Source organism: Rana temporaria, chromosome 13 (assembly GCF_905171775.1).
Source record: "Rana temporaria chromosome 13, aRanTem1.1, whole genome shotgun sequence".
Lineage (NCBI taxonomy): Eukaryota > Metazoa > Chordata > Amphibia > Anura > Ranidae > Rana > Rana temporaria.
In genome coordinates this window covers 34,505,008-34,523,093 of record NC_053501.1, presented here as the reverse complement: position 1 = coordinate 34,523,093, position 18,086 = coordinate 34,505,008, and the positions used below count along the sequence as shown (strand labels likewise).

At 45.3% G+C, this 18,086-nt stretch overlaps 1 protein-coding gene across 1 annotated transcript in view; it reads left to right on the top strand.

The window, feature by feature from the left end:
* PRKCH (protein kinase C eta) overlaps nucleotides 1-18,086 on the top strand; it is a 222,256-nt gene that overhangs the window by 130,995 nt on the left and 73,175 nt on the right. Inside the window, exons 7-9 of the mRNA XM_040332619.1 lie at nucleotides 608-735; nucleotides 7,034-7,168; nucleotides 14,727-14,900. Of these exons, the coding sequence (XP_040188553.1) occupies nucleotides 608-735; nucleotides 7,034-7,168; nucleotides 14,727-14,900 (437 nt within the window). The remainder of the gene's footprint in view (nucleotides 1-607; nucleotides 736-7,033; nucleotides 7,169-14,726; nucleotides 14,901-18,086) is intronic.

Genomic DNA, 18,086 nt, shown 5'->3' with positions numbered 1-18,086 from the left:
GTTACGACGGCGTATTTACTGATACGCCGGCGTAACTGTCTCTGAATCCAGCTATTAGTCTCATGTCTTAATCTACCCTCAGAGAAATTTCCCCTCACTTCCTGTTCTACTAACAACAATTTACCAGACAGGAAGTGAGGGGAACTCTCCAACAGAAACAGACCAAAATAAAATAGTTTTTTGGTTGAGTATTGAAAGGCTATTGGATGCTTAGTTCTTTATGTGTCCATGTTGGAGATTTTCTGTCATTTCCTGTCTGGTAAGGCATTTGTCCGCAGGACAGGAAGTCAAGGTAAATCTCATATAGAGCCATGGATAGCAGGAAGAGCCTGACAGCGGTACTAATCCTTCCCCACACTATCCAAAACTAAAAAAGTTTTTGGCTGAACATCCTCTTTAGTGAAGGAAATAAATCTACATCCATTGAATATCGTCTGCGGATGGATTCTGATCATGTTGGTTAAAAATTCCCGAGCTTTGTGATAATTGTCCTTTGAACAAGGGAAACAAGGTCTCTGTGTTTCTTGAACATCTTTCCCAGTTCCCGGATTGGTCTCAGTGGTCGATCGAAGTATTTAATAACATTCTCATCCTTTTCTCTCTGCAGTGTGTAAAATGAATGTTCACAAGCGGTGCGAGGCAAACGTGGCCCATAATTGTGGAGTGAACTCGGTGGAGCTGGCAAATGCCCTGGCGGGGATGGGCCTGCAGCCAGGAAACATTGCGGTCACACGGGTAAGGCTATGGAACAAAAAAGAGGCTTATATCTGTTGCTGGTATACAGTAAGTACAGGAGTGAAACATCACTATCGCTTGTAATGACCAGAAGCTTGTTTCCATTATAATCTGCACTAGTAAAAAAAAGCAATTTAAATCTGGTAACAACACAAACACCTTAAGGACTTTTTGACCCGTAGACTCCCAAGTGGATCACTTTTCAGAGGGGTTTTGCAGGCATTAACCACTTCCATACCATGCACTTGCGCACCTTCCTGCCCAAGCCAATTTTCAGCTTTCAGCGCTGTCGCACTTTGAATGACAATTGCGCGGTCATGCTACACTGTACCGAAACAATTTTTTTATCATTTTGTTCCAACAAATAGAGCTTTCTTTTGGTGGTATTTGATCACCTCTGCGATTTTTATTTTTTGCGCAACAACTAAAAAAAGACCGAAAGTTTAGAAAAAAGTTAAGTTTTTATTTGTTTCTGTTAATTTTTTGGGTAAATAAGTACGTTTTCTACTTCGATTATGGGCACCGATAAGGTGTGACTGATGGGCACCGGTGAGGCGGCACTGTCGGACACTGATGTGGCACTGATAGGCGGCGCTGGTATGCGGCACTGATGGGCACTCATAGGTGGCACTGATGGGCACTCATAGGCGGCACTGGGCACTGATGGGTGGCACTGATGGGTGGCACTGATAGGTGGGCACTGGGCATGGATGGGCACTGAGGGGTGGCACTGATGGACACTGAGGGGTGGCACTGATGGACAGTGAGGGGTGGCACTGATGGCATTGCTGGGCATCACTTGTTTATCCCAGTGCCAGTCCCATGTTGCCAGTCAGTGCCCCATGGGCACTGATTGGAATCTATCCTTTTTTTCTTTACTGCCCTTTCCTGGTGGTCCAGTGTGGGCTTTCCTGGTGGTCCAGTGTGGGCATCCGAGGGGGGCCTGCACTGATAAACAATCAGCGCAAACCCCCCCTGTCAGGAGAGCCCCCGATCGGCTCTCCTCTACTCGCGTCTGTCAGACGCGAGTGAGGAAGAGCCATCAACGGCTCTTCCTGTTTACATCGTGATTAGCCGTGATTGGACACGGCTGATCACGTGGTAAAGAGCCTCCGCCGGAGGCTCTTTACCGATATCAGAGATGCAGGGTGTCAGACTGACACCCCGCATCACTGATTTCTGCGCGCCCCCACGGGCGCGCGCCGACATGAAATCCTGCAGGACGTCAATAGACGTCCAGTCAGGATTTCACAACCACTTCCCGGACGTCAATTGTCCATTGACCGGACGGGAAGTGGTTAAGGAGCTGTTATAGTGCCTCCTCACTACTTGTTTTAACCCCTAAAAGCCTTCATCCCTGCACTGCACGCAGTTGTCCCATGGTCCTGTTCACTTGAATGGGTCACCTTTGGCAGGCTGTACTGCCCAACGAACGCAACAAACGGGTTCATTTTTGCTGCATCACAACTGGTGCCATAAGTATACTTCTGTACAGCTAGCTTGGCAGCTTTTCTAGGGCGGGGTAAAAAACGCAGCTCATCTGCCTGTTTTTTCTGCCCCTCAACTACAAGTGTGAACCAGACCTAACAGCTTTTGTTAATGGGAAAATACATTTTGCTATCGCGGTATTGTAATTGCATTTGACATCAGTTTGCGATTCTTCAAAGATCAGTTCACAAGGACATTTGGCCTACTAGGCTGCATCTATACACTTCAAGCAATTTTGGGTTCTGATGACCTATATGGGAGGAGTAGTAGTCCTGACACAAACAAAAGCAATTTTCATAAATGTCTGCTACTGTGTATTGGTTAAAGTGACACAGTGACTTCAAATCCCAGTTTTATTTTTGACACTGGACAATCCATTTGTTGATCTTTATTCCAGATGCCTGTAGTATGACTGTTGACAAAATCAGGATATGAAAGGAATATTCTTATCTACTATCAGAAAAATAAAATCATTTTCTTTCAGTATGTGAGCCCTATAAAGTTGTGTATATCCAAACTAGTTTATTTATATCTTTCATGTGCGGCCGTTCAAACTGTAGCAGCTTGAGTTTAAATGTGTTCCCCAAAATATCCACAAGGTGGCAGGCAAGGACAGCATTTATTACTGTTATTCTTTCTGTTGTGGAAGCAATGGAAGGATATTCTAGATACTTATGCCGCGTACACACAATCGTTTTTCGGCATGAAAAAAAACAAAGTTTTTCCAACTTCATCATTAAAAACGATGTTGCCCACACACTATCGTTTTTGAAAAATGATGAACAAAGCGCGGTGACGTACACCACATACAACGGCACTCTGAAGGGAAAGTTCCATTCGACCTTTAGGCTGCTTTAGCTGATTCCTTGTTAGTAAAAGACGATTCGCGCTATTTTGTCTGTTACAGCGTGATGAATGTGCTTACTCCATTATGAACGGTAGTTTTACCAGAACGAGCGCTCCCGTCTCATAACTAGCTTCTGAGCATGCGCAGGTTTTTTTCGTCGTTTTAGCCCACACACGATCATTTTTTACAACCTGAAAAACGACATGGTTTAAAACGACGTTAAAAAATGCAGCATGTTCAAATTTTTTTTTTTTTGTCGTTTTTCAGAAGCCGAAAAACGATGCGAAGCCCACACACAATAATTTTAAATGACGTTTTTGAAAAACAACATTTTTTTTCATGCTGAAAAATGATTGTGTGTACGCGGCATAAGCCTTTTTCTGACACTTGTTGCTTACAAGATAAAAATCTTGTAGCCCATTCCAGCCTTGTGCAGGTCTACAATCTTGCCCCTGATGTCCTTTGACAGCTCTTTGGTCTTGCCCATGATGGTGAAGTTTGAATGGAAGAGATTCTGTGGACAGGTGTCTTTTATACACATAACGAGTTATCGTTGGGTGCACCTTCTTAAATTGACAGACTAATCTGTATACCACATGGGCACGTACTGTAGCCAGTCTGCGGGAGACAGAATTTTTGTTGGTTGTCAGGGGATCAAATACAAAAAAAGAAATAAAGTATTTTTTAACAATAGAAATGCAAATTATAATGATTCAATGTAGAGAAGTATTCTTATCACACTGTCATAGCACACAATGGAGTTATTGCTTATATAAATGGACATACAAATCTTAAGAAACTTTATTATTCATGGAAACTACAATGAAAGGGAAAAATGGATACACTATCACCATCTGCTGTTATTTATGATGAACATTGAGCTGTAGCATACAGGATATAGTCACAAATTTGTATAGTTAGTGGAAACCACAAAAAACAGGAAATGCATACTAAAAGCACTAGAAATTGTTTGCATAAAGAATGCCACAAACCCAGCTCGCTCGCAGAAGCGAACGCATACGTGAGTAGCGTCCGCATATGAAAGCGGTGTTCAAACCACACAAGTGAGGTATCGCCGCGATTGGTAGAGCGAGAGAAATAATTCTAACCCTAGACCTCCTCTGTAACTCAAAACATGCAACCAATTTTTTAAACGTCGCCTATGGAGTTTTTAAAGGGTAAAAGTTTGTCGCCATTCCACAAGCAGACGAAATTTGGAAGCGTGACATGTTGGGTATCAATTTACTCGGCGTAACATTATCTTTCATAATAAAATAAAAAATTAAGAAAAAACTTTATGTTGTCTTATTTTTTTATTTAAAAAAGTGTATTTTTTCCCAAAAAAGTGCACTTGTAAGACCGCTACGCAAATACGGTGTGACAGAAAGTATTGCAACAACCGCCATTTTATTCTCTAGGGTGTTAGAATGCAAAATATATATAATGTTTGGGGGTTCTAATTTTAGGGAAGTAGATGGCAGTGAAAACACAGGGGAAGCTCCATTAGCATTGCTGGTTGTCTTGTCATACCAACGGCCACCACAAGATGGCGCCAGATCACAAAAAGAAGCATAGGCCTGCAGAAGGCCGCAAAGCCGCGGCCTCATTTAACGGCCGGAGCGGCCCGACGTGATCGCGTGGCGGGGGAGGTGGGGGCTCATGGAGACACAGGATGGGGTATCCTGTGTCTCCGCGCACCCCTACCTCCCCCGCCGCACGATTGCATCGAGCCGGGCTGGCCGGTAATTGAGGCCACGGCTTTGCGGCCTTCTGCAGGCCTATGCTTCCTTCCCCAGGAGCCAGGTCGCTAATTCTAGTCGCAATTGTGACCTGGTGCCCGGATTAATATTTGACTAAGGCTGGACATACATGAGTCATTTTCTTTATTTCAACCCACTGGTTGGATGGGGGAATCCTCCCGCTGAGTCTTTGTATTCTGATAGAGGGGAGACTTCCCTGCCATTAGAATACACTGATCAGCACTGCCAGACATAATTGGCTGCACTGATCGAGATTTTTTTTCCCAGCAGGCTGGTTGCACATAAGTCGATCAATAGATCAACTTGTGTACAACTAGTCTGCCCATACTTGGATCGAAATCCGGGCAGTCCCTGCTGACCCAGTCAAATTTCAAAGCTTGTATGGCTGGATTAAAAAGCATACTTGTGTTTAAATTTGCACATAGATGTAAAGGAGCCCTGAAAATCAAGGAGGAGGGGTCAACAAAAGTCCAAATTGTGATATACTAACATCCCTATACATATACAGTATATGTGTGTGCAAAACTGACCACTGATAAGATATCTACAAAATACAATATAAACCATGGGTTTTCTGTCCTCGCTACAAGTTTCCCTGTGTATAACTAGACATGCAGATAAACCCTCCTATTCTGCAATAAGCCAGACTGAGTGTCATTTTGAAGCTTTAGTAACAAAATGGGGTTGGGGAAAACTATTGTGAAAAAACGAATACAGATACATATAATCTGTATATAAAGTATACAGAAATACAATGAATAAACTAGGCTGAAGATGGCGATAAGTCATTTTTACTTGCAATGCTGCATTTTGGGGATGCAAGTTTAAGTCCAACATGTGCTCTGATAGCAGGTTCCTTCTTTCAGTCTCTAAGATGGAGTCTGAGTTCCCAGGATACACCTGTTTCTCTTCCTTAGACTAAAGAATGATGGGAACTTTTGTTAAGGGTGAACAGTTTCTAGTTTCTGCAAAAATATAACATTTACCACTGGCTCCATCCTGTGGTCAAATCTGATACTGTAAGCAAAAAAACCTAGTTAAAGGGGTTGTAAAGGTAAAACAAATGTTTCCCTAAATAGCTTCCTTTACCTTAGTGCAGTCCTCCTTCACTTACCTCATCCTTCCATTTTGCTTTTAAATGTCCTTATTTCTTCTGAGAAATCCTCACTTCCTGTTCTTCTGTCTGTAACTCCACACAGTAATGCAAGGCTTTCTCCCTGGTGTGGAGATAGCCTCTTGAGGGGGGAGGGGGTGAGCAGGAGAGTCAGGAAGCCCACTAACACACAGCTCCTTTCTCTATCTGCAAAGTAGAGAGTGTCCTGACCCTCCTGCTCACCCCCTCCCTCCTCAAGAGGCTTTCTTCACACCAGGGAGAAAGCCTTGCATTACTGTGTGTAGTTACAGACAGAAGAACAGGAAGTGAGGATTTCTCAGAAGAAATAAGGACATTTAAAAGCAAAATGGAAGGATGAGGTAAGTGAAAGAGGACTGCACTAAGGTAAAGGAAGCTATTTAGGGATTTTTTTTTTACCTTTACAACCCCTTTAATATCCTGTTGGAGGCAGAACAATGTGAGTATACTAGCAGGGCTCAAAATTTCAAGTCCTGAGCTTATTGCCACACCCAACCTGTTCCCTGCCCGCCCCTAAACACGCCCTCGTAAATTATCTCATGAAATTGCACTTGTAACAATGTACAATGTTTTATGCCGAATTAAGTTACAAAAATAAATATGAATAACAATTTTATCAGTGCCCATCAATGCAGCCTCACCAGTGCCCATCTATGCAGCATGACCAGATGATGATCATCTATTGGCTGGCGACAAACAGGGGCGGGAATGGAGCGGAGCGTGATAGTAAATGCAATGCAACACATGACACTGACAGACATGATAGTGACAATAGGCGGCACCGGCGGCCCTGGCCCGCGGCTCAATGTGGTGTCTTACTCTTGATTCCAGGGGAGGGCAAACGCCCTCCCTTGCCCTATTGAGCGGACGCCCATGGAAGTGACTGCTATTAATTCCCACTACGTATTTGCCAAGCCTTTTTTACCTTAATGCTAGCCATAGGTGGATTGAATCTCAGCTGGTTCTGCAGAGATCATCCAAGATTCGATCCATCTATGGGCAGGCTGGTTGTCATGAAGTCAATCCAATTGTTTAGCAAAGCATAACTATAATCTGACTCTCTCTTTGTAGTGTTCTGACGGCAGCCCTTCAAGATCAGAAAATGGTTCTGAAGAAGATTCGCTTTCCAACATGTCTTCACAGTACAAATTGGGAATTGAGGATTTCACCTTCTTTCGTGTGCTGGGAAAAGGAAGTTTTGGAAAGGTTGGTATTCCAGTTTAAATACATTGCAACAGACTGTACTGTATGTGGCCTCATTTTATCACTGTATGGTCTGTGGCTTTTAATGGGGTTGTCGCATTCCTTGTTCCATGGCTGAGCAAAGGATACATTGGGAACACAAGGCTACACGGACACTGGCCTAGATTCACGTAGGGCGGCTTTACATTGTGCGGGCGTAGCGTATCTTATTTACGCTACTTAGAGAGGCAAGTGCTGTATTCACAAAGCACTTGCGTCCTAAGTTACGGCGGCGTAGCGTAAATTGTCCGGCGTAAGCATGCGTAATTCAAAGTAGGCAGGTCGTGGGCGTGTTGTATTTAAATTAAGCGTGACCCTATGTAGATGCATGGCCAAACAAACGGCGCATGCGCGCGCATGCTCAGTATCACGTCGTATTTACGTCCAAAGATACGCCGGCTCAATGCCTGTGACGTGACCGTAACCTACGCACAGCCCCATTCACGTACGACTTACGTAAACGACGTAAAAAGATACGCTTGTTCCAACGTCCATACTTTGCATGGGCTGCGCCACCTAGAGACCTGCTTTATCTTTACGCCGGCGTATGTCTTGTGTAAACGGCCTAACTAATTTTGACGGGCGTACGTACGTTCGTGAATCAGCGTATCTTGCTTATTTACATATTCAACACGGAAATCAACGGAAGCGCCACCTAGCGGCCAGCGTAAATATGCACCCCAAGATACGACGGCGTAGGAGACTTACGCCGCTCGTATCTTGGCCAAATCTATGCGTAACTGATTCTATGAATCAGGCGCATAGATACGACGGCGGCCATTCGGACTTACGACGGCGTATCTGGAGATACGCCGTCGTAAGTCTTTGAGAATCTGGGCCACTGTCTAAATATGACATGCGGGTTCCCAAACCCAACCCTGTGTGCGTTCAAAGACTAACACCTGCATGTCATATTGGGACACAATGGCTGTTTCTGAACAACTGTGTGTCCCAATAGACAACATTAAGATGTCTGCAAGGGAATGCACACAGCACCTGTGCATCACTGTGCCAGGATAAGATGGCCGTGCACGGGGCACGCATTTCATCACAACAAGGCCTAAAAGTCTGCAATGTTATATTGTTCCAGATATAGAGATATCTGCCTGTATGGCAGACTTTAGGCTACATTCATACCTGTGCGTTTCTGGAACAAGCGACAAAACCACAGAAAAACATGCTTTTTGCTACGCGGTTCAGAAATGTGCTTCAAATACACTATAAATACGTGCTGCTCTTGTGTTCCCATTATTTGTTAATGGCACCCTAAGCTCCAGTAGCAATAGCAAATGTGCTTTGTGTGGCACATGAACAGTGAAAAAAAGACAGACTTGGGACAGGCCCAGTCCAACATTATTAACCACTTGACGTCCGCGCTATAGCCGAATGACGGCTACAGCATGGACCTGAGTTTCCAGGAGGCCATCAATAGACGTCCTCCCCTTTTTGCGCACGCACCGAATCACTGAGACTCGGGTGATCACAGATCCGATCCCGGCCCCTTACCACGTGATCAGCTGTCAGCCAATGACAGCTGATCACGTGATGTAAACGAAAGCTCGGTAATCGGGTTTTTTTTTCCTCCTCACGCTGACAGCCAGCTTATGTGCAAGGGACATCGGTCCCGAAGAGGAAGGAGGCACATCTGCTTCATCTGTGCCCACAATTACTGCCTGTCAGTGCCCACCAGTGCCACCTATTAATGCCCACGAGTGCCACCTATTAATGCCCACCAGTGGTGCCAATCAGGGCCATCTAGCAGTGCTGCTTATCAATGTAACCTACCAGTGCTGATCAGTGCCCATCTTTGCCACCCATCAGTGCCCATCTTTGCCACCCATCAGTGCTCATCACTGCCACCTATCAGTGCCACCTATTAGTTCCACTTCTCAGTGCCACCTATCAATGCCCTTCAGTGCCACCCCTGTGTCACCTCTCAGTGCCACCTATCAGTGCCCACTCTTGTCGCCTTATCTGTGCCCATCAGTGCAGGCTATCAGTGCCCATCAGTGCAGCCTCATCAGCGTACAATGAAGGAGAAAAATTACCTGTTTGCAAAATTTTATAATAAAATATAAAAAAAAAATTTGGTCTTTTTAATTTTTTTTTTAACAAAAAATAAAAACCGCAGAGGTGATCAAACACCACCAAAAGAAAGCTCTATTTGTGGAAACAATTGAAATGAAATTTGAGTACAGGGTTGTATGACCGCGCGATTGTCATTCAAAGAGTGAGAGCGCTGAAAATTGGTCTGGGCAGGAGGGGGGTTTAAGTTCCCTGTAAGCAAGTGGTTAAAAAAAAAAAATTTGCAGTCAACCATGACACCTTGTGAGAAACCTCTGAAAGGTAAGAAATCTAGAAAAAATATGTTTTAGGTATGCTGTGTGAACAGGAACATATAACAGATATAGTATATACACATTAAAGGAACTTACATTCCATTACCTCTAACACAGTCGGAGAAGCACTCACATACACCCTCCTGTTGATGCTCCAGTTAACCTACCAGCGTGTTTATGGATTGTGGGAGGAAATTCGTACTAACTATATGAACTATTAGTAAATAGTCACCAGAGAGTGTTGACCCCAGTTCTGCAAAGGGTGTGTTGCTACCTGTATTAAATGTATCCAAAGAATACTAGTGTGTAAAAGCAGTTTTAACAGCAAGGCTGATATAATGGAGGTGAAAATTGACACCTTGGCATTTCCTACATCAGCGGCTTTTATTACTGCAAATCCTGCCTGACCGGTTTTTCTCAGGTATGACCTTCACTCTGAAGGCTTGGCTAGGAGTGCATCTCCATACTTTGACGTGATTCATAAACGCAGGCAGAGAAAAGCAGATCTAACACGTCATAACCCTTAGGAGAAAAATAGAACTGATTTTAATATTTAGCTCTTTTTATCAGTTCGAAGGAGAAGTGAGTCACAGGAGTTCACACGTTCTGCACTCCTGTGACCCATATTCAGCCAACAGCTGGCTAAAATCCACTGTCATTCCTAAACAACTGCTGGCTCAGCCTCTCGGTGCGATCCTGAGCCAGCCGCTCCCGCCCCCTGCACAGCCCCATGCTCCAGTGAGCGCTGCAGGGGCAGAGCACAGAACGGGTGACTGACAGTCACTGGCTTTTTGCTCACTAAAGACCTAGAACTGAGCGATCAGCGGTCTTTGATCGCTCAGTTGTTGGTTTTTGAGGTGGCAGGGGATTAATGATGCTTCCAGGTATGTGAGTATGTCCTTTAGCTTCTGATTTATCTCTGCCTGGCCATACACTGAACGAAAAAATCCCATCTAAACTATACAGAGCAGGTGGGCTCCTGGATTCCGATAGCCACTGGCAGCGACTGTCAGAATACTCAAACAGCGGCAGCATCTGATTGCATGCAGCTGCTGTTTGGTTGACCACTGCCTGCCTGACTATTTTTGATATTTCAATCAAAGGATGTCAGGCAGAAGGGGCCAACAGGATCACCTATGAAGCGAATTTCGCCTGCTTCATCAGGAACCTGCCAAGGTTTGCAGAGTGTATGTTTAGATCAAGTTCCAGGCAATAGTGCAGCTACAGACCCTACACTAATGGTATAGTATGTGAACCCCTGAATGTTTCCTCCCTATATCTCCCCCTCCTCTATCTGGCTGCCTCACATAGAGAGGGAAATCTTTGTAAGCTCTGTCACATCTTGTTGAAAGTATACTTTTAGGTGCTTTATGGATTGTTTTTGCTATAAAAAAAAACATAATGTACTTGAAAATTCATGCCGCATTCCCATTTATCTGTATAGCGGAATAAAAGCCGCTTGGACACATTTCACAAATGCATGTCAGCTGCAAAATACAATCCATCAAAGTAAAAACAAAGGCCCAGATTCACAAAGGGCTTACGACGGCGCAACGCAATGTGCGCCGTCGTAAGTCCTAATCTGGGCCGTCGTATCTATGCGACTGATTCTTAGAATCAGTTACGCTTAGATAACCATTAGATCCGACAGGCGTAAGGCTCTTACGCTGTTGGATCTTAAATGCAATTTTTTTTTCGCCGCTAGGTGTCACCTTCGTCGTTTTTCCCATCGGGTATGCAAATTGGCAAAATACGCGAATTCCCGAACGTACGCGCGGTCGACGCAGTGAAGTTACGACGTTTACGTAAGATTTGCGATGCGTAAAGTTGCCCCTGCTATATGAGGGGCAACCAATGTTAAGTATGGCCGTCGTTCCCGAGTCGAAATTTGAAAATTTACGTTGTTTGCGTAAGTCGTCCGTGAATGGCGCTGGACGCCATTTACGTTCACGTCGAAACCAATGACGTCCTTGCGACGTCATTTAGCGCAATGCGCAACGGGAAATTTTAGGGACAGCGCATGCGCAGTACATTCGGCGCGGGAACGTGCCTAATTTAAATGATCCACGCCCCCCTACCCGGATCATTTGAATTAGGCGGGCTTGCGCCGGGGGATTTACGCTACGCTGCCGCAACTTTACAGGCAAGTTCTTTGAGAATAAAGCACTTGCCTGTAAAACTTGCGACGGCGTAACGTAAATGACATACGTTACGCCGCCGCAGTTTTACGCCATTCTACCAGAATCTGGCCCAAAGTAAATATTAAAAAGTTTAAATTTCAGTCCAAGTCAACTATACGTATACGGTGCAAAGATATTGGTAAACTTTATTGCTATAATGGCAAGTAAGTGGTCTTTGCTTTTTTCCTTCACTGTTGACTTTAAAATGCTAAATCCATCTTTGTGACTATGTTTAATGTTACACACAAATATAGGGTGTAATCATAGGTGTGTGCAGCCTGATGAATTAAAGTGTGCACCCCAAAGCTCAAACACACATGCATGCGTGTATATATTCACACACACACTCTCTTATGGCACAGTGAAAGAGACGAGACGTACAGTAGCACTTCAGTAATTTCCCATCTCCATGTCGGCTCACAGACCGATCATGCTAATGCACACGGGGTAATTAGGGTGTGCCCAGGTACATCCGGCACACCCCCTGCGCGTGCCTCTTGGTGTAATATAAAACACGTTCGCAGTTTGTAGACCCCCAATTCCCACACTACTCCCTGATCCCACTTCTTTCAGAATCAGGTTTTTTTCCCCCAGCACAGCCGCAGATTCACAGGAATCTGTGAATGAAAGAACTACAAGTCCCAACCTCCACTGCAGTTCTCCAGGTACGGTGATGCCACTGCACTAGTATTCCATTGATAATATTTCCAGGCCTGCAATCAAAGGTTTGCACCTCAATATAGAAATGCCGCTGAAGGCATAGACTTCACGAACCAGACCTTTGTACCCATGATCCACTGATGTTGGTAAATGGAGAGATGTAGTTTGCTGAAGTTATGTGCAGATCTTGACTTTACCTGTAGTTGAGCATGACAATCGCCACTGAGCCTTCTGATAGGTCAGTGAGGCTGTTCATCACATTGTCAGACCAATAATAAGGTTTTGGTGGCGGAGTTAAAGGGGTTGTAAAAGGTAAAAAAAAAAAAATTCCCTAAATAGCTTCCTTTACCTTTAGTGCAGTCCTCCTTCACTTACCTCATCCTTCGATTTTGCTTTTAAATGTCCTTATTTCTTCTGAGAAATCCTCACTTCCTGTTCTTCTGTCTGTAACTCCACATATTAATGCAAGGCTTTCTCCCTGGTGTGGAGAAAGCCTCCTGAGGGGGCGAGCAGGAGTGTCAGGACGCCCACTGACACACAGCTTCTTTCTCTATCTGCAAAGTAGAGAGTATCCTGACTTGCCTGCTCGCCCCCTCCCCCCTCAAGAGGCTTTCACCACACCAGGGAGAAAGCCTTGCATTACGGTGTGTAGTTACAGACAGAAGAACAGGAAGTGAGGATTTCTCAGAATAAATAAGGACATTTAAAAGCAAAATCAAAGGATGAGGTAAGTGAAGGAGGACTGCACTAGGGTAAAGGAAGCTATTTAGGGATTTTTTTTTTTCACCTTTACAACCCCTTTAACCACTTCCCGCCCGGCCTATGGCCGATTTACGTCCGGGAAGTGGTTATGAAATCCTGACAGGACGTTCTAGAACGTCCTGCAGGATTTCATGCCGCGCGCGCCCGTGGGGGCGCGCATCGCGGCGATCGGTGATGCGGGGTGTCAGTCTGACACCCTGCATCTCCGATCTCGGTAAAGAGCCTCCGGCGGAGACTCTTTACCACGTGATCAGCCGTGTCCAACCACGGCTGATCACGATGTAAACAGGAAGAGCCGTCGATGGCTCTTCCTCACTCGCGTCTGACAGACGCGAGTAGAGGAGAGCCGATCGGCGGCTCTCCTGACAGGGGGGGTTCGCGCTGATTGTTTATCAGCGCAGCCCCCCCTCGGATCGCCACACTGGACCACCAGGGATGCCCACCCTGGAGCACCAGGGTGGGCAAAAAAAAAAAAAATGCCAGCAAAAAAAAAAAAAAAAAAGTCTAAAAAAAATATAAAAAAAAAAGCATTAGAAAAAAGATGCCAGTCAGTGCCCACAAATGGGCACTGACTGGCAACCTGTCAAAAATCAGTGCTGCCACCCCAGTGTCCATCAGCGCCACCCCAGTGTCCATCAGCGCCACCCCAGTGTCCATCAGCGCCACCCCAGTGTCCATCAGTGCCACCCCACAGTGCCCATCCATGCCCAGTGCCCACCTATCTGTGCCACCCATAAGTATCCATCAGTGCCGCCCATGAGTGCCCATCTGTGCCGCCTATGAGTGCCCAGTGCCGCCTGTGTGTGCCCATCAGTGCCGCCTATGTGTGCCCATCAGTGCCGCCTATGTGTGCCCATCAGTGCCGCCTATGTGTGCCCATCAGTGCCGCCTATGTGTGCCCATCAGTGCCGCCTATGAGTGCCCATCAGTGTCGCATACCAGCGCCGCCAATCAGTGCCACCTCATCTGTGCCCGTCAGTACTACCTCATCGATGTCCATCAGTGCCATCTCATCGGTGCCCATTAGTGCCGCCATATCAGTGCCCGTAATTGAAAGAGAAAACTTATTTACAAAAAAATTAACAGAAAAAAATAAAAATGTAATTTTTTCCCCAAATTTTCAGCCTTTTTTTAGTTGCGCAAAAAAAAAAAAATCGCAGAGGTGATCAAATACCACCAAAAGAAAGCTCTATTTGTGGGGAAAAAAGGACGCCAATTTTGTTTGGGTACAGTGTAGCATGACCGCGCAATTGCCATTCAAAGTGCGACAGTGCTGAAAGCTGAAAATTGGCTTGGGCGGGAAGCTGCGTAAGTACCTGGTATGGAAGTGGTTAAGCTCAAATTCAAGAGGCACGGTTAAGATTTACTCAGCTGATTATTTTCACCCTCCGTTTTCACGAACGGTATCCTCAGTTTCTTTATTTCTCCATCATTGATCAGTTTGAGCTTCCCAGGTTTGTGACAATAGCACTTACAAAAAAGGTATATTCTCATTATGTTTGTTTACTGTTGAGTTAAACTATTGACTACAGCACAAGGAAATGTAAGTGTAAAGTCCTATGATCTCTTTCTGATCCTCAGGTCATGCTTGCCAAGTCTCGGGATGGGGATAACCTGTATGCAGTAAAGGTGTTAAAGAAGGATGTGATTCTTCAGGACGATGATGTTGAATGCACCATGACGGAGAAACGCATCTTGTCTCTGGCGTGTAATCATCCGTTCCTAACACAGCTCTTCTGCTGCTTCCAGACTCCGGTGAGTCCCCACATTGCAACAGCTGAACCCGGATTCAAGGAGCACTTTACATAGAGCATTCTGTATGTGTAGGGTTGCCACCTCATCCCTTTAAAACTGAACACATTAATTACACAGGTTCTGTGGCTGATTTAGGCTGGGTTCACACTACTACACTACTTTCATCCTACTTTGCTCTGCTACATTGGTCCTACATTTATCCTACATTGGCCCTACATCCATCCTACTTTCATGAACAGGATACTACTTTGGTCCGACTTCAATGATATTCAATGGGCCTGAAGTAGGATCAATGTAGGACCAAAAGTAGTACAGGGAGCATTTTCAAAGTCGGACCGACTTGTGTAGGACCAGTTAAGACAGCTCTCATAGGGAAACATTGATTTTCACACGTCATGCTACATGAGGCTCCCAATGTAGGACCGTTTGTCGGACAAGTGTGAACCCAGCCTAAGGCTGGGTTCACACTACTACACTACTTTCATCCTACTTTGCTCTGTGTTCAATGTTTCCCTATGAGAGCGTCTTGTAGCGTCCTACACAAGTTGGTCCGACTTTGAAAATGCTCCCTGTACTACTTTTGGTCCTACATTGATCCTACTTCAGGCCCATTGAATATCATTGAAGTCGGACCAAAGTAGTATCCTGTTCATGAAAGTAGGATGGATGTAGGACCAATGTAGGACCAATGTAGCAGAGCAAAGTAGGATTAAAGTAGTGTAGTAGTGTGAACCCAGCCTAAGGTGGTAATTAAACTAGTTTAGTACCTTATCTGCAATCAAATTAGTCTCAGAACCTGTGTAATTCATATGTATTTGGGTTTAAAGGGATGATGTGGCCACCCTATGTATGTGTCCTTACTTGAAAGCTAATTCCTCCTTTCTGACCACTGTGACAGAGGGAGGCTCTGTCGCTGTAAGAATATAAGAAAGTATGACACAGGATTCACATTAAGGGTTAATGCGAGGCTCAGAACCAGTGGCGGCCCATCAATAGCGGATGAACGGGTGCCGCCCCCCCCCCCAAAAGCTAGACATGAAAAAAAATGTGGTCCTTTAAGTGTGTACGGACGCCGGGCACTGAGCTGTCTATGGGAAGCTTGAATATTGCAATCAGGTGATTGCAGCTGAAAAGCTTCATTGGGCGGTCTTTGGAGTGTCCTTAGGGCGCAAGCCATGCGACCGGAACACTCCCACTCTACACTGATTTGGACTGTTGCCTGTTTGTGATTGGTGGTAATGGAGGACGGTAGGCGGTGCTTTTCGCGAAAAACCATCACTTCCGATTTCCCACCACTCACTCGGCATGAAATGGAAGCAGAGCACGGGCAACCGGACAGGTAAGGTAAGCAGCGCCATCCATCTCAGTGCCGCCCACGGGCCTCAGCTCGCGCTGTGTGGGCATGACTTCAGGTGGCTGTTTGCCGGGGTTGCCATAGTGCTTTCAGCCGCCACTGCTCTGGTGATCGGTGCTGCCAGCACGGAGGAAGGTATGCGGAGAGTCTATGGGGAGGGGTCTTCTGTAGAAATAAGAAGAATGTTCGTTTTGTGTTACCGAGAAGTAAAACTTCCGGAGCTGTGACATGTATTTTAATACTGGGCTTTACTGACAACACTGTGAGCATGCTGTGTACTATATATAATAATGTATTCATATCCCCATTATCTGTGTGTATATCATCATCATCACTCAGCAGGAGGATTCATATTCTGCTGTAACACTCCAACTCCTGGCCATCCATCCCATCACTATGGCCCCGTACACACGACCGAGGAACTCGACGTGCCAAACACATCGAGTTCCTCGTCGAGTTCAGTGTTGAAGCCGCCGAGGATCTCGGCGGCCGACTTTTCCCATTGACTAATGAGAAAATAGAGAACATGTTCTCTATTTGGCCCGACGTCGGCTTCCTCGCTGAAAAGTGTACACACGACCGGGTTTCTCGGCAGAATACGGCTCGGACCTAGTTTCTGGCTGAATTCTGCCGAGAAACTCGGTCGTGTGTATGGGGCCTATGTCTCCTTTACAAAGTGCAACATGCGATTAGCCCTTTCATCATTGGGAGATTTGTGATTTTGGAGCAGCAAAAGTCACAAAGCATTAAATAATATTGTTTTTCAAACCCAGACGTACACAAAGCAGTAAGGGCTCATTCACACCTGCGTGGCGCACTAACTAATGTGCTCTTCTTGGCGTATGCTGTCGCATGAAAATCACAACAGATGTGCCAATAAAAGCTCTGCACCTTTTTGACTGGTGACCTTCATGGGCTTTAGATACCGAAAGGTCTTGGCAACAAAACACACATTTCCTAGCCACGTTTTGGGGCGCCATTAAGACATCATTTATACCTGCTCTTTCTGGGAACGTGTGGAAAACACGGAACAACTGTACATTGTGCTGCCAGTGCCATTCATTAGGAAACAAGAGACAAATGCGGCAAAACACACGGTAAAAAAGCTTGCAAAGCTTATCGCCTGAAAAGGCGGGGGAGCCTCTTTTGGCGCATTTGTCGCATGGAGGGCATCCCATTCCAGTGAATGGGCTGTTAGATGCTGTCACGCAAAAAAAGAGAAAATGTTAATATGGAATGGTGATAATGATTGATTCTTGGCACAATTCTCAGGATTAACCCCATTTCTGCCGTTTGACCCAAATTGTAATAATGAGACATGCAAACCAGACAGACTTTTCACATCCTCACCTTTCAGCGTTGAATCAGCAAGAGAGCTAGCTGGAGCCTGAGCGGCTCCTTTTATCAACCACATGACATCATACACGTGAACACACTGATTGGTTAATTCTATACAATTCAGCCCCCTATTACACGCCCCCTGTGACATCTGTTCTGGGCATGGAGCCCTCATAGGTCAGTTCATATAAGGATGGTTTCTTCTTGGAACTCCATTTTTGGGCATGCTGCAGAAATCATCCTTCTTGCCATGTGGCATAAAAGTTCCCTCAGTAAAGTTTCATATTTGTTCAGTGGAATGAGGAGTTTAGGAGTGCAGTAGAAAGGAGGGGCCGGAGGACAAGGAGCGAGGGGGGGGGGGGTTTGAACACATCTGAATAACTCTCCGTTGTCTCTTTTCCAATGCCAAATTGTACTTGTAACTTTAAAACATATCTGTTTCTTCATTTTTAAGGATAATATCAGCATTGTAACGTATACCGATACATACATAT